We start from the raw sequence: 27,381 nt of genomic DNA, 5'->3' as shown, positions 1-27,381 counted from the left end.
CGAAGGGTCCGTGCGACAATATGTATGTATGTGTTTGTGTATGTATGTATATATATTGTCGCGTTCCTGGTGATTAAAATCTTCTAAGGAAACGGATTTCCGAACGGGCTTTAACTCCGAGGCGTTCTGTCAAGATATAGCGGAGAATACACGTGGGGTGCAAGTGGGGGAGAGGCCGGAGCGCTTTCCTTCACGGATTCCACCCGACGTCCTCGACCCTGCGATAAATCAACTCAAACGACACAGGATTTAAAATGTACAAATAAATGCCGGCTTTATTAAGTAACCAAATGTAATATTGAGGATATTAAGAAATGCCGGTAACCAAATGAAACACAATGACACTAAATTCCTAAATTGAGGGACCCTCCATACAGACTTGTATATGGACAAAGGGAAAAAATAACTGAAAATAAATATGTGTCTGTGTGCACTAAGCTCTGAGCGTCTCTGAAATCTCGTCACAGATCGTCAGGCTTTGGCAGGAAAATGAGCTCGTTCACGTGGGCTAGGCCTCACGGTGCGTCCGCTCACTTCCGGCCTCGTCACGCTACAGCGAGCAGGCAGCGCCTGTCCACTCGTCGTTCTTGCTTGGACAACCGCAACTCTTCCTCCTCACGACCACCAGCAAGATGCCGGAAAACGGTCGCCCGCGATGAAGCCTCCCCACGTAAGAGAGCAAAGCGCAACTGTCCACTATGTATCCAGGATCAGCCACCCAAGGAAGAGAGAGAAAATGCCCGCCAGCACGTTACTTTATCGTCCAGGCTCTGACGTCATCTGTCGTGCTTCACCAATCAGCGAGTCCTTTCTTACCAGTCCTTCCCGTCAATTAAACCCTTGGCTAATCGCTGCTCTTTGGGCGTGTCTCCACGGTCCTGCCTGTCCTGCATGCTCAAAAAGTCAAGGTTGTCAGCGGTAGTGCTTGGTGCATGGTTTCCGGTGGTTTTTATTAATTAGTCTGTTTAATGGGCGATTTTGGCTGTATGTGTCTTGCGCAGTCATAAGGAACAGAGGAATAAATGAGAGGCAACAACACACAGGGGATTAATTTACCCATAATCCCTCGCTAATTAACCAGCCCCACCCCTCAGGATTGAGACAAAGATACAAGCTTACCCATGAGACACGGTCTACCGGGTCCCTACTTGTGATAAATCGAGGTGGCTCTTCTTCTTCACGAAAGTCGGAGCACACTAATCTATACATTCTACCTGAACTAAGGTATCACTACCCCCCACAAACGTAACTATATATATATATATGTATATATATATATATATATATATATATATATATATATATATATATATATATATATATATATATATATATATATATATATATATATATATATATATGTATATATATATATATACACATATATATATATATATATATATACACATATATATATATTGTGAGAAACCACCGGTGAAACCACCTGTTCTCACCCAGATTTGGTGCCCCGCCCACCGCGTGACGTGACCTCCTTTGAGCCTCACGTGATTGGTGGAGGGGTCAGAGAGCGCGGTCGCCATCTTATGCGACGGACACGGCTCGAAGGCTCCGAGTGGGAAATATCATAAAAGGGTTTTCCTTGAAGCCTCCGGACAGCCGAGTTGGGCTGGTCGAATACCGTTCTGTATTTTACGAGCGAGTAACTCCAGAAGAGAACGAGTGATTCCCGGCTTCGTGTTGGAGCTACTGGCCGACCGTTCCTGGCGGCCTTGTGCGGTATTCCATCCTGGTATCCTCCGAGTCCCGGAGCCCGTCGATTGGAGCCGCGAGTGATCTTACCTGCGTCCTGTTGGAGCGTCTGTTGCCGACAGTTCCTGCCGGCTTGTGCAGCATATTCCCTTTTGTTACCTTTCATGGTTTTGTGATCGAGCCAATAAATAATCGTGCCTTACCCCTAGAAGGCCGATTAAAACACAATTGTGTTTATTGCGTCTCTTTTGGTTCACTACGTGGATTACTTGAAGCCCGGACATTTACGTCCGTATTCCGTGCTGGGATACATCCCACAGACGGGATCGCGACAAATGGGTTGCTCGTCCTAGGATCATTCAAGTAAGAGCCATTCGATTGAGACGGGAATTCTGCAGTGGACGACATCTTCTGGCATCTGTTCATCGCCTTCTCACCAGCGGACGCCGTCTTGGAGGAACCTTCTCGCCGTAGGACGCTGTCTTGGGCAGAGAAGTGAATAGCCTCGGATCCCTCCAAACAACCGACAAAGAATAAGCGAATAGCCTCGGATCCCTCCAAACAACCGAAAAAAAAAAAAAACAAAAACGTGAGTATTTGTACGTGGTATTTTTCTCATTGGCAATTTGATGTGCGGGTGATATTGCGTAGTTGTGTTGTATTTCCCCAACAGAGCGTTGTGTTTGAGCGTTGTGTTTGAGGTTGTGTTTTGTGCCTGGTCGTATGATAACTCGTAGCCAAGCTATGTCGACCAGGGAAGTGAGAGTTCAACCTGATCATGTTGACAGTCACGTGGGTGGCGAGGTGAGCGACGCAAGCAGCCTTGACCCGGTCACTCAACCCGAGATGTTAGGAAGCGATCCCATCATGACTAAATGCATGCGTTTGCCCTTCTGGACCGGGCTGACTCCGGTTCAACAACTTGACATGTATAACAGGGAGAATGACAGGGCAGAGGCAGAGCGTGCGGCAGCAGCAGAGAGAGAGCGTGCAGCAGCAGAGAGAGAGCATGCGGCAGCAGAGACAGCAGCAGAGAGAGAGCATGCGGCAGCAGAGGGAGAGCGTGCGGCAGCAGCAGAGAGAGAGCGTGCAGCAGCAGAGGGAGAGCGTGCGGCAGCAGCGAGAGAGCATGCGGCAGCAGAGAGAGAGCGTGCGGCGGCAGCAGAGAGAGAGCATGCGGCAGCAGAAGCTGAACGCGTCAGAGAGCATGAGTTGCGAATGTTGACTGAACGACTGCGGGCAGAGGGGTCTGCTGCAAGAGTCCCGGAAACTGTTCATGTTCGTTTGCCGGACTGGACGGGAGACACGAAGCCAGAAGCGTATCTGGAGATGGCGGAGAAGTTGTTGGCTGCCGGTGGCATTGATGAGAGCTTGTGGGTCGGCCATCTTGTGAGCCATCTATCTGAGAAGGCGAGGGAGGTATATGCGAGGATGGCAACCGAGGACGCAAACAAATACAGGGCATTGAAGGCCGAGATTTTGAATGCCTATGCGGTGTCCGCATGTATTTATAGGAGAAATTTTTTCAGCTGGACTCGTGAGTCCAGTCAAACCTATGAGGAACATTCGCGGGCCTTGTTGGAACAGCTGCAGAGATGGTTCAAGGGGAGCAAGGTGGAGTTACCTCAAGCGGTTGCGGAACTCCTGGTGCGTTACCGTATCGATCAACAGCTTCCGCCTGACTTAGCATTGTTTCTTGTCGACAAAGACACTGTTTCCTTGGCAGACTGCGTCAACCTTATTGATAAACATGTTTTGGCGTGCAAAATGCTGCAAGTCACGCAGTCGCGTCGTAAGACGGAGGAGTCTGCGATCAAGACCGCCCCCCGTCTGCCCGGCGGCTGGATCGAGGGGAGGGGTTCTCCGATGCCCTCCACTGGTGGCGGTCGCGAGCCGCAGACCAGGGCAGGGCCCTGGTGCGATTTCTGCAAACGCGTGGGGCACGGTGAAAACCGCTGCTTCTCTAATCCCGCTAGTCCGGCCTACCGAGGCAACCCTCCTGTTAAGTCGGAGGGAGATCAGTGGAGCTCATCCGCCGGGCCCTCGCACACGACGGTGGCATCGGTGACCGAGGTCACTGCCACCGAGGCTAATTCCATTCATCCACTGTACCAGGATTATTCAGGGACAGCCTTAGTGGGTGGCCCTGATTCGATGCTGAAGTTTGAGGCCCAATACCTTCGGGATACTGGGGCGACACGGTGTGTTCTCCGGGCGGGGGTAGTTCCGGCCTCTCAGATGCGTTATACCGGCGAGTATACCCTCCTTCGGGGCATTGACCGGGTTCTTGGCCGGTATCCCCTTGCCCTCCTCGAGGTCCGGAGTGACATTTTTAAGGGTCCAGTGACCTGTGTGGTGGTACCCTACTACCCGATACCCGGGGTCTCCTTGCTGATTGGCAATGATGCCATGGCCAGGGAGGAGTCATTGACTCTGACCTGTGGGGGGGTCACTAGATCCCAGAGTAAACAGGCGGAGAGAGTGGTGGAGTCAGACATATCTTCACTCTGGCCCGAGGAGCCTAGCGCCTCGACTCCAGTTCCCGACGGTGACGTTGCGTCAGCTGAAGTCCACCCGAGCCTCCCGTCAAGCCACCCTCAGGTGCCGTGCTCCTCAGGGACCGCTCCCGCCATGTCGCGATTCAGCAGGAACGCTAATGCTAAGGTATATGTGGGAAACCTGGGCAATGGAGCAGCGAAAGCCGAGCTAGGGAGGGTCTTCGAACATTACGGACCACTCCGCAACGTATGGGTTGCTCGAAACCCACCTGGATTTGCAGTTGTTGAGTTTGAAGAGCCACGAGATGCTGAAGATTCGGTCAGAGCCCTTGATGGAAGGTTAATTTGCGGATCGCGTGTGTGCGTCGAGATGTCGAATGGCATGTCGCGGCGGCCTCGTTTCAGACGCCCTTTGGTCCGCAGGCCTTTCGACCCGAACGATCGATGTTACCAGTGCGGAAAGGGGTCATTACGCATATGACTGTTGTTCTCGACACCGGAGGAGTACCCGCCGCTCTAGGTCTCGGCCCGTTTCCTTCCTGTCAACGCTTCCCCCAACTTGAGTTTGGCCCCCTTGCCTCTCTATTGTGCTTTGTGTGAAGTGTAACTCTTGTAGGGTAGATATTAATGTGGTGTATGGTGTTAAAATTTGTGTGTGAAAAAAAAAAAAAAAAAACCAAACTGGTTCATTGTTAACCTGTTAATGCCTGTTAATTGCCTGTGCGTTAATAATTGCGTTATTGTTGCGCTATTGCGTTGCGTTGTATTGTTGCGTTGTTGCGTTATTGTTGTTAATAAGTGTTAATAATTGTTAATTGCGTTAATTGCCTGTTAGCGATTACCGCCATCATCTTGCCATGTGATTTGCACCTACTACAAATACTGGTTTTAAAAACGCCGTCTATTCGACGGGGTTTTTACTTAGGGGGGGAGGACTGTGAGAAACCACCGGTGAAACCACCTGTTCTCACCCAGATTTGGTGCCCCGCCCACCGCGTGACGTGACCTCCTTTGAGCCTCACGTGATTGGTGGAGGGGTCAGAGAGCGCGGTCGCCATCTTATGCGACGGACACGGCTCGAAGGCTCCGAGTGGGAAATATCATAAAAGGGTTTTCCTTGAAGCCTCCGGACAGCCGAGTTGGGCTGGTCGAATACCGTTCTGTATTTTACGAGCGAGTAACTCCAGAAGAGAACGAGTGATTCCCGGCTTCGTGTTGGAGCTACTGGCCGACCGTTCCTGGCGGCCTTGTGCGGTATTCCATCCTGGTATCCTCCGAGTCCCGGAGCCCGTCGATTGGAGCCGCGAGTGATCTTACCTGCGTCCTGTTGGAGCGTCTGTTGCCGACAGTTCCTGCCGGCTTGTGCAGCATATTCCCTTTTGTTACCTTTCATGGTTTTGTGATCGAGCCAATAAATAATCGTGCCTTACCCCTAGAAGGCCGATTAAAACACAATTGTGTTTATTGCGTCTCTTTTGGTTCACTACGTGGATTACTTGAAGCCCGGACATTTACGTCCGTATTCCGTGCTGGGATACATCCCACAGACGGGATCGCGACAAATGGGTTGCTCGTCCTAGGATCATTCAAGTAAGAGCCATTCGATTGAGACGGGAATTCTGCAGTGGACGACATCTTCTGGCATCTGTTCATCGCCTTCTCACCAGCGGACGCCGTCTTGGAGGAACCTTCTCGCCGTAGGACGCTGTCTTGGGCAGAGAAGTGAATAGCCTCGGATCCCTCCAAACAACCGACAAAGAATAAGCGAATAGCCTCGGATCCCTCCAAACAACCGAAAAAAAAACAAAAAAAAAACGTGAGTATTTGTACGTGGTATTTTTCTCATTGGCAATTTGATGTGCGGGTGATATTGCGTAGTTGTGTCGTATTTCCCCAACAGAGCGTTGTGTTTGAGCGTTGTGTTTGAGGTTGTGTTTTGTGCCTGGTCGTATGATAACTCGTAGCCAAGCTATGTCGACCAGGGAAGTGAGAGTTCAACCTGATCATGTTGACAGTCACGTGGGTGGCGAGGTGAGCGACGCAAGCAGCCTTGACCCGGTCACTCAACCCGAGATGTTAGGAAGCGATCCCATCATGACTAAATGCATGCGTTTGCCCTTCTGGACCGGGCTGACTCCGGTTCAACAACTTGACATGTATAACAGGGAGAATGACAGGGCAGAGGCAGAGCGTGCGGCAGCAGCAGAGAGAGAGCGTGCAGCAGCAGAGAGAGAGCATGCGGCAGCAGAGACAGCAGCAGAGAGAGAGCATGCGGCAGCAGAGGGAGAGCGTGCGGCAGCAGCAGAGAGAGAGCGTGCAGCAGCAGAGGGAGAGCGTGCGGCAGCAGCGAGAGAGCATGCGGCAGCAGAGAGAGAGCGTGCGGCGGCAGCAGAGAGAGAGCATGCGGCAGCAGAAGCTGAACGCGTCAGAGAGCATGAGTTGCGAATGTTGACTGAACGACTGCGGGCAGAGGGGTCTGCTGCAAGAGTCCCGGAAACTGTTCATGTTCGTTTGCCGGACTGGACGGGAGACACGAAGCCAGAAGCGTATCTGGAGATGGCGGAGAAGTTGTTGGCTGCCGGTGGCATTGATGAGAGCTTGTGGGTCGGCCATCTTGTGAGCCATCTATCTGAGAAGGCGAGGGAGGTATATGCGAGGATGGCAACCGAGGACGCAAACAAATACAGGGCATTGAAGGCCGAGATTTTGAATGCCTATGCGGTGTCCGCATGTATTTATAGGAGAAATTTTTTCAGCTGGACTCGTGAGTCCAGTCAAACCTATGAGGAACATTCGCGGGCCTTGTTGGAACAGCTGCAGAGATGGTTCAAGGGGAGCAAGGTGGAGTTACCTCAAGCGGTTGCGGAACTCCTGGTGCGTTACCGTATCGATCAACAGCTTCCGCCTGACTTAGCATTGTTTCTTGTCGACAAAGACACTGTTTCCTTGGCAGACTGCGTCAACCTTATTGATAAACATGTTTTGGCGTGCAAAATGCTGCAAGTCACGCAGTCGCGTCGTAAGACGGAGGAGTCTGCGATCAAGACCGCCCCACCGTCTGCCCGGCGGCTGGATCGAGGGGAGGGGTTCTCCGATGCCCTCCACTGGTGGCGGTCGCGAGCCGCAGACCAGGGCAGGGCCCTGGTGCGATTTCTGCAAACGCGTGGGGCACGGTGAAAACCGCTGCTTCTCTAATCCCGCTAGTCCGGCCTACCGAGGCAACCCTCCTGTTAAGTCGGAGGGAGATCAGTGGAGCTCATCCGCCGGGCCCTCGCACACGACGGTGGCATCGGTGACCGAGGTCACTGCCACCGAGGCTAATTCCATTCATCCACTGTACCAGGATTATTCAGGGACAGCCTTAGTGGGTGGCCCTGATTCGATGCTGAAGTTTGAGGCCCAATACCTTCGGGATACTGGGGCGACACGGTGTGTTCTCCGGGCGGGGGTAGTTCCGGCCTCTCAGATGCGTTATACCGGCGAGTATACCCTCCTTCGGGGCATTGACCGGGTTCTTGGCCGGTATCCCCTTGCCCTCCTCGAGGTCCGGAGTGACATTTTTAAGGGTCCAGTGACCTGTGTGGTGGTACCCTACTACCCGATACCCGGGGTCTCCTTGCTGATTGGCAATGATGCCATGGCCAGGGAGGAGTCATTGACTCTGACCTGTGGGGGGGTCACTAGATCCCAGAGTAAACAGGCGGAGAGAGTGGTGGAGTCAGACATATCTTCACTCTGGCCCGAGGAGCCTAGCGCCTCGACTCCAGTTCCCGACGGTGACGTTGCGTCAGCTGAAGTCCACCCGAGCCTCCCGTCAAGCCACCCTCAGGTGCCGTGCTCCTCAGGGACCGCTCCCGCCATGTCGCGATTCAGCAGGAACGCTAATGCTAAGGTATATGTGGGAAACCTGGGCAATGGAGCAGCGAAAGCCGAGCTAGGGAGGGTCTTCGAACATTACGGACCACTCCGCAACGTATGGGTTGCTCGAAACCCACCTGGATTTGCAGTTGTTGAGTTTGAAGAGCCACGAGATGCTGAAGATTCGGTCAGAGCCCTTGATGGAAGGTTAATTTGCGGATCGCGTGTGTGCGTCGAGATGTCGAATGGCATGTCGCGGCGGCCTCGTTTCAGACGCCCTTTGGTCCGCAGGCCTTTCGACCCGAACGATCGATGTTACCAGTGCGGAAAGGGGTCATTACGCATATGACTGTTGTTCTCGACACCGGAGGAGTACCCGCCGCTCTAGGTCTCGGCCCGTTTCCTTCCTGTCAACGCTTCCCCCAACTTGAGTTTGGCCCCCTTGCCTCTCTATTGTGCTTTGTGTGAAGTGTAACTCTTGTAGGGTAGATATTAATGTGGTGTATGGTGTTAAAATTTGTGTGTGAAAAAAAAAAAAAAAAAACCAAACTGGTTCATTGTTAACCTGTTAATGCCTGTTAATTGCCTGTGCGTTAATAATTGCGTTATTGTTGCGCTATTGCGTTGCGTTGTATTGTTGCGTTGTTGCGTTATTGTTGTTAATAAGTGTTAATAATTGTTAATTGCGTTAATTGCCTGTTAGCGATTACCGCCATCATCTTGCCATGTGATTTGCACCTACTACAAATACTGGTTTTAAAAACGCCGTCTATTCGACGGGGTTTTTACTTAGGGGGGGAGGACTGTGAGAAACCACCGGTGAAACCACCTGTTCTCACCCAGATTTGGTGCCCCGCCCACCGCGTGACGTGACCTCCTTTGAGCCTCACGTGATTGGTGGAGGGGTCAGAGAGCGCGGTCGCCATCTTATGCGACGGACACGGCTCGAAGGCTCCGAGTGGGAAATATCATAAAAGGGTTTTCCTTGAAGCCTCCGGACAGCCGAGTTGGGCTGGTCGAATACCGTTCTGTATTTTACGAGCGAGTAACTCCAGAAGAGAACGAGTGATTCCCGGCTTCGTGTTGGAGCTACTGGCCGACCGTTCCTGGCGGCCTTGTGCGGTATTCCATCCTGGTATCCTCCGAGTCCCGGAGCCCGTCGATTGGAGCCGCGAGTGATCTTACCTGCGTCCTGTTGGAGCGTCTGTTGCCGACAGTTCCTGCCGGCTTGTGCAGCATATTCCCTTTTGTTACCTTTCATGGTTTTGTGATCGAGCCAATAAATAATCGTGCCTTACCCCTAGAAGGCCGATTAAAACACAATTGTGTTTATTGCGTCTCTTTTGGTTCACTACGTGGATTACTTGAAGCCCGGACATTTACGTCCGTATTCCGTGCTGGGATACATCCCACAGACGGGATCGCGACAATATATATATATATATATATATATATATATATATATATATATATATATATATATATATATATATATATATATTGTTGCGAATATGGAATTTGGCCTCCATATCCGCTTGTAAATATTCCCCTATTTTCTCCAATACTCCCCAACTTTCCCCGATCCCCCATTCCCTAGTCCCATTGCATGTAAATAACAATCAGTAGAGCCGACCTTCCCCTTATTCCCCCATTAAATGTCGTGCCCAGGTCCACCGCACCACACGTAGCCAACTTTCGGACATCTTCCTAGTTATTCTTAATCTATGTCAGTTAAGGCCTCGTTTCCATTAATTATGACTCTTCGTTGCACCAGAATGTGATTATATGGCATCAGTAGTGAGTTTAGGACCTTTCCCATACCTCCTCCCATCTTCTTCCCCAAACAACAACAATAACAACAACTACAACAACAATTACAACAACAACAGAGGAGATGGCGGCGGAGCGGGGGAGGATGCGTCCTCACACCGGCTCGATTAGCTCCAGACCATGCGCTCCACGGGGTTACCCCGAAGGGGCTGGCTGTCAGCTCCTCGTCAGGGGCGGAGCCAGTAACCCCCCCGCACGCACCCAATGAGAAGCAACGTGCCGATTCCACGAGGCGGAGCTAACGAGCCGAGGGCGTGTCACTCCCCGCCGGATATACGCAGCCGCTTGCCGGACGTGACGTCAGATGCGCCCCCAGCCCAGCCTGGAGAGAGAAGTCGCCACCCCTCGAGCGCTGCAATACCTCCACCGCATCTCTTAAACTGGACCGTACGTGATCCTGCCCTGAGCTCCAGGTGCACCTGGAGCGATCGCTACCCGCTTTCGTTGCAATCAAACCCCGTGTGAGTGAGCCTTGTCCCGTTTATCTGTCGTCCGTTGGGGTTAATATAAGTGTGTTTAAGTGCCCACCTTCCTATGTTTCCCTCTTGTCCCTGTAATCTAAACCTTCCGCATTATTGTAATAACAACCTTTGAGAACCGTATCCCTGGTGTCGTGTCGTATTAATTCCAGCCGTGTGTCTTCTTTTTCCTTCATTGGTCTAGCATAGCGCGATTAGTCAACCCCGGGTGCAATCGGGGTAACTTGTGCAGACGTGGTCATACCATAAAACCGCTCGGTAAATAACATCCAAGCCACGTCTGTAACAATTGGTTGTCAGGAGTTGGATTCGAACCTGGGACTAAATTTATTTAGCCCAAATTTTGGACACCAATTGTGTTAGTACGGTAACAATTGGTGTCGAGGAGTGGAATTCGAACCCGGGACTAAATTAGTTAGGCCCAAATTTTGGGAGGGAAAATCGATTCGGAGCGCGTTTCCCGCGCGAAATTATAACGGCGAAATTTCAATTTGTTTTACGAAAATAAAAAATAAAAACCGAATTTTGAAAGTCGCGCTATGGCGGATCAAGACAGCTGGGGTCCGGTAAAGGAGAGTGAGGTAGGGTCGATCCAGGACCAAAATGAGGGACAGGAGGAGAGCGAAGCAGTGAGGGCGGCAGGTTCGCAAAATAGCGCCGTCACGCACGAAGAAGCGGGCGCGCAAAATGGCGCCTCGCTGGTCACCGTGCCCGCGACCGAAGTAGCGCCGCTGGGAAGATTGGAACTTTTTTTTATACAAATGAAGGCCCTTATGGCCCAGAATAGTGAGCGATTGGAGGGCCGGATGGATGCTCAGAGTGAGCAATTGGGGGTAATGGGGAACCGGATGGATGCTCAGAGTGAGCAAATGAGGGTTAATAGTGGGCGATTAGAGGGCCAAATGGGGGTAATGAGGGACGAAGCGAGGGGTACCAGTGAGGGATTAGACAATAATTTTAAGGGATTAGACAATAATTTTAAGGGATTAGACATGAAATTTGGGAAATTAGACGATAGATTAGGGGAAATACAGGAGGGGTTAACGGGGGTAGAAAACAGAATGGCCGCTCAAGAGAATCAGATAGAGGGAGTGAAAAATGGGTTAGAGGGGTTAGAAAACAGTATGGAAGGCAAATTGAGGGACATGAGGGACCAAGCGGAAAGGGAAGTTAAACAAATGGAGCAGCAGATAGAGGGGGTCAGAATGGGGGTAGAAACCAAACTGGATGCTCACAGGGAGGAAATGGAGCAGATGAGGGTGGCATCTGGGCAGGAGATGCAAGTGATGGGAGAGGAGATCAGAAGAGGAGTGAGTGAGGAGGTCGGAGGAGTGCGCGAGGAGGTGAGGCACTGTGAGGAGCACATGGAAAAGGAGGTGAGAAAGGGGACTGTAAAGTTACAAGGGGGCATAGAGGACCTGACGCAGGAGGTGGAGCAGCTGACGGTGGGACAGACGGAGTTAGTGGAGCAGGTTCAAAGGAACACTGCGGTATTAGGAGGTTTAAAGGCGACACAAAAAGAAATTAAAAACGACTTGATAGCGACACAGAGGCAATGTCAGATGGTACGTGAGGGACTGACAACGAGGTTGGACGAGGTGATAGAGGTAATGGAGACGAAGGACCGGCAGGTGAGGACGCACCTGGAAACGGTCAAGGTAGCCTTGGAGGACGAGCTTGAGGAGACGTACCGGGGAATAAAAGAGGTGAGGCACAAATTAGAAGAAGTGGAAGAAGGGGTGAGCGAAATTAAGAAGCGACGGAGAGGGGATAAGAAAGAAATAAAAGAGGAGATAAAAGAATTGGTCCAAAGTCTGTGTTTGGATCGTGATGATGTGCTCATTAACCGGATGAGGGATTCGCAGGTGATGGAGGAGAAGCGAAGAGGAAGAGGACCCGGTGTAAGTGGTGACCAATATGGTCGTGCGTATGATGCGCCAGGGGATTTAAGAAGCTTGGGGGTCGAGATGGACCCGGGTGTTCGTGAAAGGCCGTTGGTGAGGTGTGCGACAGGTCTGGTGTGCGAAAAAGGAGGTGTGCAAGAAAGTCCGACTCTGGGGTGTGTGAGGAAAAAGTGCGTGCCAAGGAGTGAGTGTGCTGGCGAGAGTGAGTCGGTCGTAGCGCGTGTGCGAGGGAGCACATGGAAGCGTGGTGTGGTGAGTGTTACAGAGGGTGTGACGGGAGAGTGTGCGCAGGAGTGTGCGCGAGAAAGGTGTGTGACGGACAGGTGCATGAGGAAAGAGTGCGCTGTCAGAAGTAAGGAAGAGTGTCCACCTGTGGTGAGTGTTACAGAGGCTGTAACGGGAGAGTGTGCGCGAGAAAGGTGTGTGACGGACAGGTGCATGAGGAAAGAGTGCGCTGTCAGAAGTAAGGAAGAGTGTCCACCTGTGGTGAGTGTTACAGAGGGTGTAACGGGAGAGTGTGCGCGAGAAAGGTGTGTGACGGACAGGTGCATGGGGAAAGACTGCGCTGTCAAGAGTAAGGGTGAGTGCGCTGTCAAGAATGGAGGTGAAAGTAGTGAGAGTGACATGGAGCGTGAGTTAGTTGTGACAGGTGAGCGAGGATGTACACCTGGGATGGAAGGATGCACACCTGGAATGGTAGAGCGTGAGTGGGAATGCACGCTGGAGTTGGTGGTGAGGCACGTGGTTGGGTGTGCGAATGAGAGCACACCTGTGATTGTCACAGAGGAGGTGACTGAGGAGGGGGCGCGAAGAGGTGTTTTGGTGAGGTGTGCGACCAACGAATGTGTGCCAAAGTGTTCGGTGGTCAGGTGTGTGACCAAGGCTGTGAGTGGAATGGGTGTACCGAGGTGTGTAAGGAACGGTACGAGGAGCATGGAAACGGCTGGATGTGTGAGCAAGGAACGGGCTGCGGGGTGTAAGCGTCCAGGTGAAGCATCGACGTTACACGGGTTAGAGGTTAGAGCGACTTTTAGCCGAAGCAGGCCCTCGGTGCGTGCCGGGCCTCGCTTTGAACGGCCGCGTCCAGGCTCCACCAGGCGGAGCTGGCAGCCCGATAGAAAGGGTCGTCATGGCGACCACGTTTTGTTGAGACGTGCCGGCAGGTCGAGATCGGGACATTGGATGGCTCCACGCCGAGGTGATGCATGGGATCTCGGCCCGGGTAAGCCCCCGTCCCTGTCCCGAATGCCGGACGCATCCAGCCGCAGGCACAAAACAACCAGCATTCATTGTTTGGCTTTACGAAGCCGGGCTTTGGACGGGAATTGGCGCACCGAGAGGTATTAGTGAGTAGACTGGGTGATGAGGTTAGTGTTTTGGACCCAAAATTAGAGAAAAAACAAAATTTGATGATTGGCAAAGGATTGGCAGTAATGATTGGCAGATGATGAGTAGTGATTGGCAAATTTTTGATTGGTTGGAATTTAGGTGTACAAAATTGATAGCGAGAGACCCCCGATGTGGTGGGATGGCAAATCCACCATCCCTCACAGACGGGGGGCAAAGGAGCTATAGTTTATGGGGTGTATGGCAGTGAAAACTAGCCCGGGTGGGTTAGGTTATATTGTAGGGATCTAGAAGAGATTGACATTAGGTAACGTTAAGTTTAGTTAGTGACTGATACCTGTAGTGGGGACGCAGGTAGATTAGTGTGGATTATAATGACGAGGGAGCGCAATAGTTAAAGGGACGACTGGGAAGCGCAAGTTTCAGAAGGGAGTAGTTAGCTGAGATGATGCTGTGTGTGTGAGGATTGAACAGGTGTGATTGCACAGGTGTGCAACTGGACAGGTGTGTGGAGTAGTGTATGAGTAGTGAGTGTTGTGGATCAGCGCGAATGCGCTTGGGGAGAGAAGGGTGCCGGTGGCACCAGGTGTGAGAGCACAGGTGTGCAGGTACAGGTGTGTGGAGAGAGTTGGAGTAAGTGGTACGGAGTGGTGTGCATGGTGCGAAGGTGTGGATGGGGGAAGAGTGGACCCCCTTTCACGAGTACCCGGGGCGGGTAGTGTAAGTGTTAGGTAAAGGGTGCAGGTAAATTGTGGTTGGATATTGGCATTTGTGGTGCGGTTGCAGAATGGTGTTGTGAATGGGTGCATTAGTGTTGTGGAAATGGCTGGGCGTGTAGCCTGTTAGTGTGTGTAGTTGGTTGGGCACTCCACCACTGTGAGGATGTCGGCCAGGTGAGGCCGCAGGTGGGCTCTGGGAGCCGGTAGTTGTGAGTGGGTGCCTGAGGATCCCGGGTGTGGATCGGGCAGCCCAGTGCCAGAGAGGGCACGGAGTGGGGAGAGAGCCAGAGGGCCTTCCCCAGGTAGTTAGGTTAGGGTGAGGAGCAGGTAAGCTCGGAGGCAACTGCAGTGGTGGAGGTGTGCAGGTGGGTAGACCCACTGGGAGAGGTACACGCCGCAGCCCAGAAATTGTGCGAGGGCACCGGGAGATGAATCGGGGGAGTGAGACCCCAAATTGAAGAGCACCACAGTTTGGCCAATGGGAATTGGTTTTTAGAACCCATAGTGTAAGAGGGCCAATGGTTTGGCCGGAGAAAGCCCCCGGGTAGTGTAAAGTTGTTAAAGTCATTTAGGAGATAGTTAGGATTGATGAACCTGTCGCACCATACGCAGCCACTTACCTGTGGTGATGATGATGACTCCACACCTGTGTTTTCTTTGTTTTGTTGCAGGAGATGAATCGCTGTGTGGATTTGTGAGACGCATCACGACGTGGATGAGACATTGGGGTGATTCCATCTCTCCCTCCCTAGGAGGGACTGATGATGAATTGGTAATGGCAAATTATGATGTTGAGTTGGAGATGGCAAATTTTGATGAGAGTTGAAAATGGCAAATTTGATTGGTTAGGAGGGAGAGAAGACGAATTTGGTTTATGGGAGGAACGGGGAAGACAGTAGGGATGTTTGTTGATTTGTAAAGTAGATGTTTATGGGTAGTGTTGTGTTTTGTGGATACAGTAAGGGGTAAGGGAGGGGCCATGTAGGTTACCTGGTGGGGGGGGGGCGTACGATAGGAACGTACCTGTCTCACCTGGTTCCCATGTGCCCCCAGTGTGCATTACCTTATATTGCGTGCACTTTTGCGCCCTTACCACCTTACTCACTTGTTTCTTCTTTTGTCTCCCACCTCCGAGGATCTGGCTTTGGGGTAGAGAGAGAGGAGAGAGAGGTGCTGGCTACGCAGTTGTGGGCCTGCACTTTCGCTGTTGGCTGCCTGGATCGATACACCATATGGACCGCAATGTTTGTGGCCACCCACAATGGACCGCAGCTCTTTTGCGGCCAAGCACCACCCGTGGAAGGACCTATGGGTCAACGTGGCACCTATGCCATAAAGGTGAACCACTGTTAATTAACACCAAGTGCACCACAAGAAGAGCAAGAGACACCTGCAGGGTTAGGGGTTGTCGAATTTATTTTTATTCCAATGAACAATGGTGACTGCACCGATTGGTGGTGGGGTGGTGCTTTTGATGCTCGGGAAGGGTGCTCTGCACGTTATTAAAGGCCGTCGGCCACAGAGCACTCGTGGGTTGGTGTATCGATGCTGGCAAGCGCGCTCTCTCTATGCATAACATCTGCATGTGTTCCTCCAAAAACAGGTCCTGGATCGTAGTGTAAATAGCAGCATAGTCTTGTAAATAATGCTCCCTACCGGCTGTATGTTTAGTTTGAGAATTCTTTCCGGATTCGGTTATCCTGTGGGTGTGTTTCTGTGAGGAGAAGGGTGCAACGTCGCAGGGGGACATATTTACTCATTTGTGAATATCTGTAAAACTGTCGCACTCAGGGTAGAGTTAATAGTAGAGGGAACTACATTGCGTGCCACACTAAAGTAGGTAAAAATTTATCGGGTCGGGACGCCCCGAGGGTAGAGAAGGGTGCAATGTTGCGAATATGGAATTTGGCCTCCATATCCGCTTGTAAATATTCCCCTATTTTCTCCAATACTCCCCAACTTTCCCCGATCCCCCATTCCCTAGTCCCATTGCATGTAAATAACAATCAGTAGAGCCGACCTTCCCCTTATTCCCCCATTAAATGTCGTGCCCAGGTCCACCGCACCACACGTAGCCAACTTTCGGACATCTTCCTAGTTATTCTTAATCTATGTCAGTTAAGGCCTCGTTTCCATTAATTATGACTCTTCGTTGCACCAGAATGTGATTATATGGCATCAGTAGTGAGTTTAGGACCTTTCCCATACCTCCTCCCATCTTCTTCCCCAAACAACAACAATAACAACAACTACAACAACAATTACAACAACAACAGAGGAGATGGCGGCGGAGCGGGGGAGGATGCGTCCTCACACCGGCTCGATTAGCTCCAGACCATGCGCTCCACGGGGTTACCCCGAAGGGGCTGGCTGTCAGCTCCTCGTCAGGGGCGGAGCCAGTAACCCCCCCGCACGCACCCAATGAGAAGCAACGTGCCGATTCCACGAGGCGGAGCTAACGAGCCGAGGGCGTGTCACTCCCCGCCGGATATACGCAGCCGCTTGCCGGACGTGACGTCAGATGCGCCCCCAGCCTGGAGAGAGAAGTCGCCACCCCTCGAGCGCTGCAATACCTCCACCGCATCTCTTAAACTGGACCGTACGTGATCCTGCCCTGAGCTCCAGGTGCACCTGGAGCGATCGCTACCCGCTTTCGTTGCAATCAAACCCCGTGTGAGTGAGCCTTGTCCCGTTTATCTGTCGTCCGTTGGGGTTAATATAAGTGTGTTTAAGTGCCCACCTTCCTATGTTTCCCTCTTGTCCCTGTAATCTAAACCTTCCGCATTATTGTAATAACAACCTTTGAGAACCGTATCCCTGGTGTCGTGTCGTATTAATTCCAGCCGTGTGTCTTCTTTTTCCTTCATTGGTCTAGCATAGCGCGATTAGTCAACCCCGGGTGCAATCGGGGTAACTTGTGCAGACGTGGTCATACCATAAAACCGCTCGGTAAATAACATCCAAGCCACGTCTGTAACAATATATATATATATATATATATACATATATATATATATATATATATATATATATATATATACATATATATATATACATATATATATATATATATATATATATACATATATATATATATATATATATACATATATATATATATATATATATACATATATATATATATATACATATATATATATGTATATATATATAAAAAATATATAAATATATATAAAAATATATAAACTTACTTTTTCCACATGCGAAATTTGCATTTATGTTTATTTAAATTATACAATGGACTACAAAATGTAAATGTTTCATGATATTTGTTATATTATATCACCTTTATCTATCAATATTGTTGAAATGAAGATCAAATAGCTGTATGTTGAAATATGTTGAAAAAGTCAAAACTTTACATGGGGGTACTTACTTTTTCAGTAAGTACGAACTTACTTTTTCTTTTTAGTACTTACTTTTTTAAGTAAGTACTTACTTACTTAAAAGTAAGTAAGTACTTACTTTTTAGTAAAGTACTTACTTTTTCACGTGACTGTATATAAAATCCAAACAAGGCCCTTCCACAAGTGAAAGCTTCCTGCCCGGATAGCTTCAGCAGCGCACACTCGAGTGTATTTTAAAGACCGAGGACTTAAAGGTCACAAGTAAAGGACATTGGAGTCACCAACCATGGTTTCACTCTTGTTATAGCTCATTATGACGACACAACACATAATTCTTTTCTTGTCATGTAAGTAAACTATTTGTTACCTGCTCCAATAGGATAGAGCACCACCCCACTTATGCCGCAGTGGTGCATACCTGGTTGGATGATAATTTTACTAACTGGATTGGTCGACGTGGTACTATGGAGTGGGCTGCAAGAAACCCAGATCTTAACCCCATGGATTATTTCTTCTGGGGATACATCGAGTCAAAAGTGTATGAAATGAAAATGAGGGACACTGAACATCTAAACCAACGCATAACCGAGGCATGTGCGTTGCTTAATAGAGATGATAATTTATTTGAACGGGTACATAGGAACTTCAACGAGGGCATCAACCAATGCATTGGCATTGATGGAGCATATTTTGCACATATAATGTAACAAGAACATTGAATAAAAATATTTTCTTGAATTGCCTGGGTTTCCAGACTTTATGGCCACCCTGTAGATACATTTGTGCATGAAGGTGATCTTTCACTGAAATACTCACATGCACACACGTCACATATCCATTAATTTGAGCACTTGATGGAATGAATCTGCTTGCTGAAAAGGAAACTACTTTATTCCTTCAACATTAAAAGAACACTGTCTTTTAATATGCACCCACCGTTCTTCTTTATCCCAGGTCTTCTGATCTGTCTGGTGTACTGAACACCTTCTCTGCATCTCCTCTCTCCAATGGGGTGGCGTCTCACTTCCGCACATCCCAGTCTCTCCTGCCTCAGAGGATGAGCGTGAATGTGAAGGGGTATGATAACGCTGCCAAAAACAAGAGAAGCTCAACTTGAAAACAATCAACAGGTATGCACTTGAGTCATGCATGTTGTAGAATAGTCAAATTATGAGGAATTAAACGTAATGTTGTTTTCTAGGAGAAAGACAATAGTTACATGCTTTAAGTAAGACAGCTGTCTGCTACTAAAAAGAACCATGACACTGCTGTGGATGTGATTTTCTTCCTGCTTCGTAAACATTTCGTCAACAGATCAGATTTTATACCAGATCTGTCCCATCTACCCTTGTTTAGTCCCTTTGTTCTTAATAGTCCCCACCCCCTCCTTGCATAGCGGAAGACGGGGTTTTGCAATCTGCAATCGCTGTGTGTGTGTCTGTCTGTCCAGACCATAACTTTTTTAGCATTTGAGCTTTTATCATCAATTTTTCAACAAACCTTTATTATAAGAATATGGAGAAAATAATATAAAAAATTAGGTCAAATGTGAAAGGGAAAAGTCATAGCGAGTACAAATAGTCTAAATGAGTCTCACCGCAGCACGTCAAGCACGAGATCCCCCGTTTTTTAAAATCACTTATGTGTCTATTTATTTACCATTGAGCTATGGTAGTGGCCAGCTATGGTAGTATGTTATAACCCTTATTCAAACATGTAATCCAAAATACCTCTCGCTGCGTAATTCAAAACATCTCGCAGCACTGGTTGATCCCGCAGAATAGGTATTTGCTCTCTTCTTTTTAATTACACAAACAAATTTGATGAAACTTGGCCACAAGCTGCATATCTGATGCCTAATGAAAGTGTATCGACCGCTTCAAAATCTGCACTCATTGACGGGGTTTATGAGGGAAGGGGGTTTGACCCCCCCCCCCCTCCCTCCAAATAGGTATTTGCTTTCTTCTCTGAAACTACACATGCAATTTTGATGAAACTTGGCCATAAGCTTCATGTCTGATGCCTAACGAAGGTGTGTTGACCGCATCAAAATCTGCGCTCATTGTGGGGGTCTACGGGGTTTATGACCCCCTCCGCAAAATAGGTACTTCCTCTCTTCTCTGAAACTACACACAGGATGTTGATGAAACTTGGCCACAAGCTTAATATGTGAAGCCAAACGAATGTGAATTGACCGCATCAAAACCTGCACTCATTGAGGGTGGGGGTCTACAGGGTGGGGGGTGGGGTGGTGTTTGACCCCTCAAAATAGGTATGTACTCACTTCTCCGAAACTACACATATCAGTTTTGGTGAAACTTTTAAACACAAGCTTCATATCTGATGCCCACTGACAGCGTATTGACCGCATCATAATCTGTGCTCATTAAGGGGAACTACGGGGGTGTTTTTGACCCTCCAAAATAGGTATTTGCTCCCTTCTCTGAAACTGTACACATGATTTCAATGAAACCTCATCACAACCTTCATCGCCCATGATGTACCAAAAAGTTTGTCAACCATAAAAAAAAATCAGGGTCTGAGAAGGTCTGTGGGGGGTTTGACTGTTGTCAAATTGTTGCTCCAAATCTCATGACTGTTGCGCTCCTGATCCAGGTGAGCTTCAGGTCCCGCGGTCATATTTTTAAAAACTTTTTTTTGTCAAGTTTAGTTCGAGTATACAAAGCAGACGTAGAGGTGCTCTGCATTTTAGAGATGCTTTCTCGTTTATCCATTCCTTCATTGTTTTGAACGTCGTTGTTTATCCATTGTTTTGTATCCATTCCTGTGTCTTATCTTTGTTAACTTCACTTGTGTGTCGAAATTGGGCTTGGCCTTGGCCACGGGCCTCAGCTACGTAGCATCGAAGACTCAAGTCTGACAAGCAATCTCTTTTTATCCTGGGTGTCCTCCTCGCATGCTTTTCTGTTATTATACATCTCCCACTTCTTCTCAAGTCTTCTCAAAAAGGGGGAGAAAAGTGTATCACATTGAAAAATTACAATCTCATTCTGCTTACTAATACTTCCTTCGCTTGCTCTTTAACATCTTCTCAATACTGCTTAAAATAATTAATTTGCTTCTTATATTAAAAGTTCAATTACATTAAAAACAATTCAAAACTTTAAAGTATTTTGGTTTTCCACTGAGAACATTGGTGCATTGGGCCAGAAAGGGGTTAACACTCACTCAACTCAGCATGTATAAACATGCCCACACACCAGATTTGTTCACTTGTCCTTGAAGAAGTTCATGAGTTAATCAATGAGATGTCGCCTCTTAGACTGGATTTGCTCTTTCCCGTTTGTACAAAATTTGGCACGAGTTTGGTCGAGTTTGCATTTTGGTTGCCTTTGCCTCTTATTAATAATACATGGTGATTTTTATTATTATTTGAGAACCCTTAAAAATTCCCATACACAAAAAACTATATCTGTTAGGAACCTAATATTTTGAGTCCTGTTATTGTGAAGTGGAAACATCCAGGACCAACAACAGCTAAGCTGCAAAGTGGTAGGCCACACAAGCTCACAGAATGGCACCGCCTAGTGCTGATGCATGTAATATATACAGTGCATTCAGAAAGAATTCAGACTCCTTCACTTTTTTCACATTTTGTTATGTTGCAGCCTTATGCTGAAATCGTTTAAATTCATTTTTTCCCTCATCAATCTACACTCAATACCCCATAATGACAAAGCGAAAACAGGATTTTAGAAAGTTTTGCAAATTTATTAAAAAGAAAAAACTGAAATATCACATTGACATAAGTATTCATACCCTTTGCTATGACACTTGAAATTTAGCTCAGGTGCCTCCCATTTCTCTTGATCATCTTTGAGATGTTTCTACACCTTGATTGGAGTCCACCTGTGTTAAATTCAATTGATTGGACATGATTTGGAAAGGCACACACCTGTCTATATAAGGTCTCAGCTGACAATGCATATCAGAGCAAAAACCAAGCCATGAGGTCGAAGGAACTACCTGCAGAGATCAGAGACAGGATTGTGTCGAGGCACAGATCTGGAGAAGCCTACAAAAAAAATATCTGCTGCACATTGAAGGTTCCCAAGAGCAAAGTGGCCTCCATAATTCTTAAATGGAAGAAGTTTGGAACAACAAAGGACTCTTCCTAGAGCTGGCCGCCCGGCCAAACTGAGCAATCGGGAGAGAAGGGCCTTGGTAAGCGAGGTGACCAAGAACCCGATGGTCACTCTGGCTGAGCTCCAGAGATCCTGTGTGGAGATGGGAGAAACTTCCAGAAGGACAACCATCACTGCAACACTCCACCGATCTGGGCTTTTTGGCAGAGTGGCCAGACGGAAGCCAAACAGTTCAATCTTGGTTTCATCAGACCACAGAATCTTGTTTCTCACAGTTTGAGAGTCCTTTAGGTGCTTTTTTGCAAACTCCAAGCGGGCTTTCATGTGTCTGTCACCGAGGAGAGGCTTCCGTAATATTTTTCCGTAATAAAAATACCAAAATATTTTTTAATTTCAACAATTTTCTGGAAGACATGTATGTATATACGTAGTGTGTTCAAAAAGTATCCGACCTTTATTTTTCGTGCGTAAAAAAAAGAAGCTAGGGATGCGTTGATTGGTGCACGTATGTAGGCGATCCTAACGCACACGCGTGAATTTTTTCCCACCTGCAGAAGCTGTCATTCGACGGCAGACCGCCGATGAGGGAGGACATGTAAGTGAGCGCCGTCGGATTTTCGTTTTTGACAAAATGACGGAAAAACTTGAACAACGCTACTGCATCAAATTTTGTGTAAAGCTTGGCGATTCACAAGTGGAAACGATCCGCAAGATTCAACACCGTTCATTCCATTATGAAGGAGGATTTGGGCTTCAGGAGAATCTCAGCGAAGTTCGTACCAAAGCTGCTAACGATTGAGCAGAAGCAACGCCGTTTGGAGATCGCACAGGACATGCTGGAGACTGTGATCAGCGATCCCAGCTTCCTCAACACAGTGATCACTGGTGATGAGTCCTGGGTTTATGGGTACGACCCAGAAACCAAGTTGCAGTCATCACAATGGAAGCATCCAACATCCCCGAGACCAAAAAACACAAAATTTGATGCAGTAGCGTTGTTCCAGTTTTTCCGTCATGTTGTCAAAAACGAAAATCTGACGGCGCTCACTTACATGTCCTCACTCATCGGCGGTCTGCCGTCGAATGACAGCTTCTGCAGGTGGGAAAAAATTCACACGTGTGCATTAGGATCGCCTACATACGTGCACCAATCAACGCCTCCCTAGCTACTTTTTTTTTACGCACGAAAAATAAAGGTCGGATACTTTTTGAACACAGTAGTATATATGTACCGTCAAACTTCGACTATAACGCGCACTTTTTTTTTACCCAAAAATCTTTTTAAAGATAGAGGTGCGTCCTATACATAGGTCTAATTTTTTTTCCAGTTTTTTTTCAGATTGAAACGATCGTTGAGGACGTCTTCGAAAACGGAAGTGGAATACTCAAAGAAGAACAACAAAGAATAGCTACATGTTTAATATAGAATATATAATCTGTAAGTTCACAATCATGAAGTAAGTAAGTAAACCAGTGTTCTATTAAGTGTTGATTTTGATGTCTGGTAAGTTCGAAAGTTATTCTACTAATGAAAAAAATTATACCGGTAATTGAATGGACTTCTGCGCGATCGTCGTTCGACAAAGGACGGAGAGAATGTGCCGCTTCATAAAACGATCTCCCCATCCACGTGACACCTTGAAGGTGACCATGTTTGGCAGCGTCTTCGCAAGCATGACAGCTTTCACATGCACCTCCGAAATGCTGACATCACCGCCTTGTTGCCGATGATCTGTGACCCAATCGAGCAGTTTGGCCTCGAGCTCAGAATGAGTGGCCGCATGACTCCGTTCGGACATTTTGCTTTGTGGGAGCGACTGCAGACGCTCGTTTTGTCGTCTCCATAGACTGATGTTCACCTCAGATATTCCGTCAAATTTCCGCCCAGCACCTCTGTTGCCGTGGTCTTCAGCGTATCGAACAATGTTTCGTTTTTGAGCCGCGGTGTATGATCGTCGTCGAGAACCCATGGTTAATTATGGTAAAAAAAACTAGTGGAAATAGAAGTCGCTGGTAAATCTTATGAACAACAGAATGAAGCTGTTAAAGAACACTTGGGTTTTATAATAAAATATAGCCAATTATCAACAACTTGAGTGCTACGTGATTGTCGTCCGGCAATAGGCTACGGGTTGCTTGGTTGGATTGCTATCCGACTTGCACCGTTTATTTAATATGCGCTGCTATGTTTAAACTTTGCGCAATCACAACTGAACATTGTGATTCATACGATTTACGACTGTCGTAAATTTAGTTCCTTGACTTGCCGCGATATTCTTTCATTAGCGCCGCTCTGTTCAACTATTACAAAATCGTGGCCGACAGTCGTGGTTGAGATGGACTTCGTCGTTTTTGACAGATGTAATAACATGTTTCACGTCGATATTTTTTTCAGAGTGCCGAAATTGGGGTGTGTATTATATATAGGTCTATAAATTTTTACACGGCGACAAAAGTCCCAGTTGGGGGTGCGCTTTATGCACAGGGGCACGTTATCGTCGAAGTTTTGCGGTAGGTGTGTGTGTGTGTTGTGTGTTGTGTGTGTGTTCGATATGTTTGTCCTTTCTAGGGCCAACCATTATTCAAAGAAAGATGTAGGGATGGTTTCACATTAACATTTATTGTGATCATCCCGACCTTGTTTACATACTTTATGGAGTAACATCCCTGCACCCCTTTGCATTTTTAAAATGTTTTACGACTTGCAAGTACATATAAATCAAATGTGAAAATGCAATCACCATAGTTCCTCTTCCTTTGATTTTGCGACCAGACTTTGAAACTGCAGGTTTATGTTCGCTCTCATCTCCATTCCAATCTGCATCACTCCTGTAATGAAGAAACAAGACAGACTTTGGAAACGAGTGTGTCAATTGTTTAAAAGAGAAAGTGGTTCAACTTCAAGAAAAATTCATGTGCAGATAAATGAGGATGATGACGACAACCAACACAAGGCAAAACAACTCAAATTACTTTCCAATATACTATTTATTTGGTAAGTTCTTCCTCAAAAACAAGAAAACGCTTTATTTGCAGTTCACACTGCATGAAAAGAACTAGAACAATGCGACTGTCGCCAATATTCCTCCGCATAGTCCCACAATGGGTAGATGCCATTACTCTGCATATGTACGGGATCATGTTTGTGAAGTTTCGTGTTGATCGGATAAGGTTCATTTTTCTATCCAAGATGGCTGCCAAACCACGTGATCTATGACATCATTTTAAAACTATATGCACCAGTGCTGTTAGATGACATTTGTAAAATTTTGCATCGATAGGGTGAGCGGTTTTAGAGATATAATTATTTAATATTTCCCCTAAATCCAATATGGCTGCCAAACCATGTGACCTATGATGTCATAAATTTAATATGTCAATACAAATGGGTCATAGATCATGTGCATGCAATTTCAGATTTTTAGGATAAGGAATTCGATTAAATTATTTTTGGCTGGTATACCACTTCACCGAAGATGTCATTATCATGCTTTTGTTCCCCATTGGGAGTACTTGACAATGTGCCAAGTTTCAATTTTTTCCATTCAGCGGTTCCGAGAATTTTTTTTAAATTATTTGCTTTTAATCCAAGATGGCTGCCATACCACATGACCATTGACGTCACAATTATCATAAAAACATTCTCCATGGGTGTCACTCCTACCCTGAAAGTTTCGTCTCAATCGGTCATATGGTTGCTGAGAAAAACGAGGTTTAGCCCGTCCGGACGGACAGAAGGACGTACGCTTAGACAACCCAAAAACATAATGCCTCCGGCGACTTTGTTGCGGAGGCATAAAAACCCCTTTAAATACAACAGAGAACAAGCAACTTAAGGATATTTTCTGTTGCTCGCCTCAAATAATGCAGAAAACAATGGTAACAAATCATAGCTTATCTAGTTATCTTGTTCCGTCAGGTGATGGCCGACTTCTGGTGACATTCAAGATCAGCTTTCTCCAAACATCCCGATCCTGTACTGCTTCCCGAAGCTCTGGCAGAGACAGCTTGGTTGCAGCCTTCACCCCATCCATCCAGCACATACATGGTGTGCCTATATCTTCCCCTTCTTCCCTCAACCATATCCAGACTTTAGTTTTCTGCATGCATGATGTGTCCAAAGCATGACAGTTTCTGTTTTGACATCAGTGCTTCTAATGTACATGGCGGTCTAATTTCTTCAACAACCGATTTGTTCGTTCTCGTTGGGGTCCATGGAATATTTAGCATTCGTCTCCAAAACCAAATGTAAAAACTGTCAATCTTCTTCCCTTTTTCCCCCTTAGTCCACGACTCACATGCTTACATTACAACTGGAAATACCAGAGAATTCACCAGCCTCTTCTTGGTTTGAATTAATCACATCTTTGTCTTTCCAGATCTTTGTCAACATCGATGTCCTCTGTTGGATTAAATTACAAATTATTGAGAGACTCTGTCTTTAAATCAATCACACGTTTAAATGTTAGTATTAGACTAACAACTTTTATAGTTATCAGTGATTTATTTTCCAATCTGTAAGTCTTCTTCTTCTTCATATATCTGACTTCTGGTTCGGGGATTCTTGCATGTGATTGTGAAAATCTGAGCTCTGTTTTCACCTCACTAGAGCTAAGTTTTCCAAACCGGATTCGTCGTGTTGTTTATTTTCCCCGAACTGGACTCTTCCCACACGATCTCATTTCTACTTGAATATATTTCTGCCTGTTCTCCCTGTTCTACATTCCCCTCTGCCACCCATTCTTTCTCAACATCTCCAAAATGACTCTTCATTAAATATAAATGCTTCTTCCTTTTAAAGTATTTAAAATAATTTTAAAAAATGCATTTCACCCCTTATATCTCCTTCAGAAATGCTACTCGTGTTCTTCTGCAGCACAATCTATATATGTTCTTCTTCTTCACAAAGACTTTTACAAAACTGTCAGGTCAGTGCATGGTCCACCAATAACCCCCTCACAGGTATATCTCCATGTTTCTCCGTGCTTTCAACAAAACATCTTATCTCCTTTCCCATGATCTTTATCTCCATTTGTCAAAGTTGGGAATTTTGAATCAGAATAAGCATGCACCCACACCCTCAAAGCTTCATGTCCTCCCTTTCTGCATCCCTCCTCATCCACCTCCTAAATGCTTCTCCCTCACCCCACACTCTCAAACCTTCCCCCACATCCTACACACAATACTTCCCCCCACACCTGACACATAATCCTTCCCCTGCACCCCACAAACCTACTCCTCCACCACCATCCTGCACCCACCCAAAACCTCCACCATCCATCTGTAACTGTGTGGACTTCAAACATCCGAGGTTTTGATCTGGAGCAGGTGGGTACACTGTCAGCAGCTATGCACGCACACATGCACACGCACGTTGTTAAGTTAGTCGAGGGAAATGGTGGGAATATGGCTACATACAGGAAATACGGTGTCCATGAGAAGTGTTTGGAACTGTAAAAATGTAATGTGCTATGAGGCAGTGCTGAAATAATTATTTAGAAGTTTTAAATACTGTACCTCTATATGATGATAATATGTTGAAAAACTATTTACATTCCTAAT

At 47.3% G+C, this 27,381-nt stretch overlaps 1 protein-coding gene across 6 annotated transcripts in view; it reads right to left on the bottom strand.

The window, feature by feature from the left end:
* Positions 1–27,381, bottom strand: part of LOC137431812 (uncharacterized) — a 164,084-nt gene that overhangs the window by 45,411 nt on the left and 91,292 nt on the right. For all 6 annotated transcript variants that reach the window (XM_078782521.1, XM_078782523.1, XM_068123534.2 and 3 more), the window contains 2 exons: positions 24,561–24,648; positions 18,650–18,801 (listed from right to left, as the gene is read on the bottom strand). In XM_078782521.1, coding sequence (XP_078638647.1) covers positions 18,650–18,801; positions 24,561–24,648 — 240 coding nt within the window. The remainder of the gene's footprint in view (positions 1–18,649; positions 18,802–24,560; positions 24,649–27,381) is intronic.

Source organism: Myxine glutinosa, chromosome 7 (assembly GCF_964187855.1).
Source record: "Myxine glutinosa chromosome 7, kmMyxGlut1.1, whole genome shotgun sequence".
NCBI classification, from domain to species: Eukaryota; Metazoa; Chordata; class Myxini; order Myxiniformes; family Myxinidae; genus Myxine; species Myxine glutinosa.
This window is presented reverse-complemented; position numbering and strand designations above follow the sequence as displayed.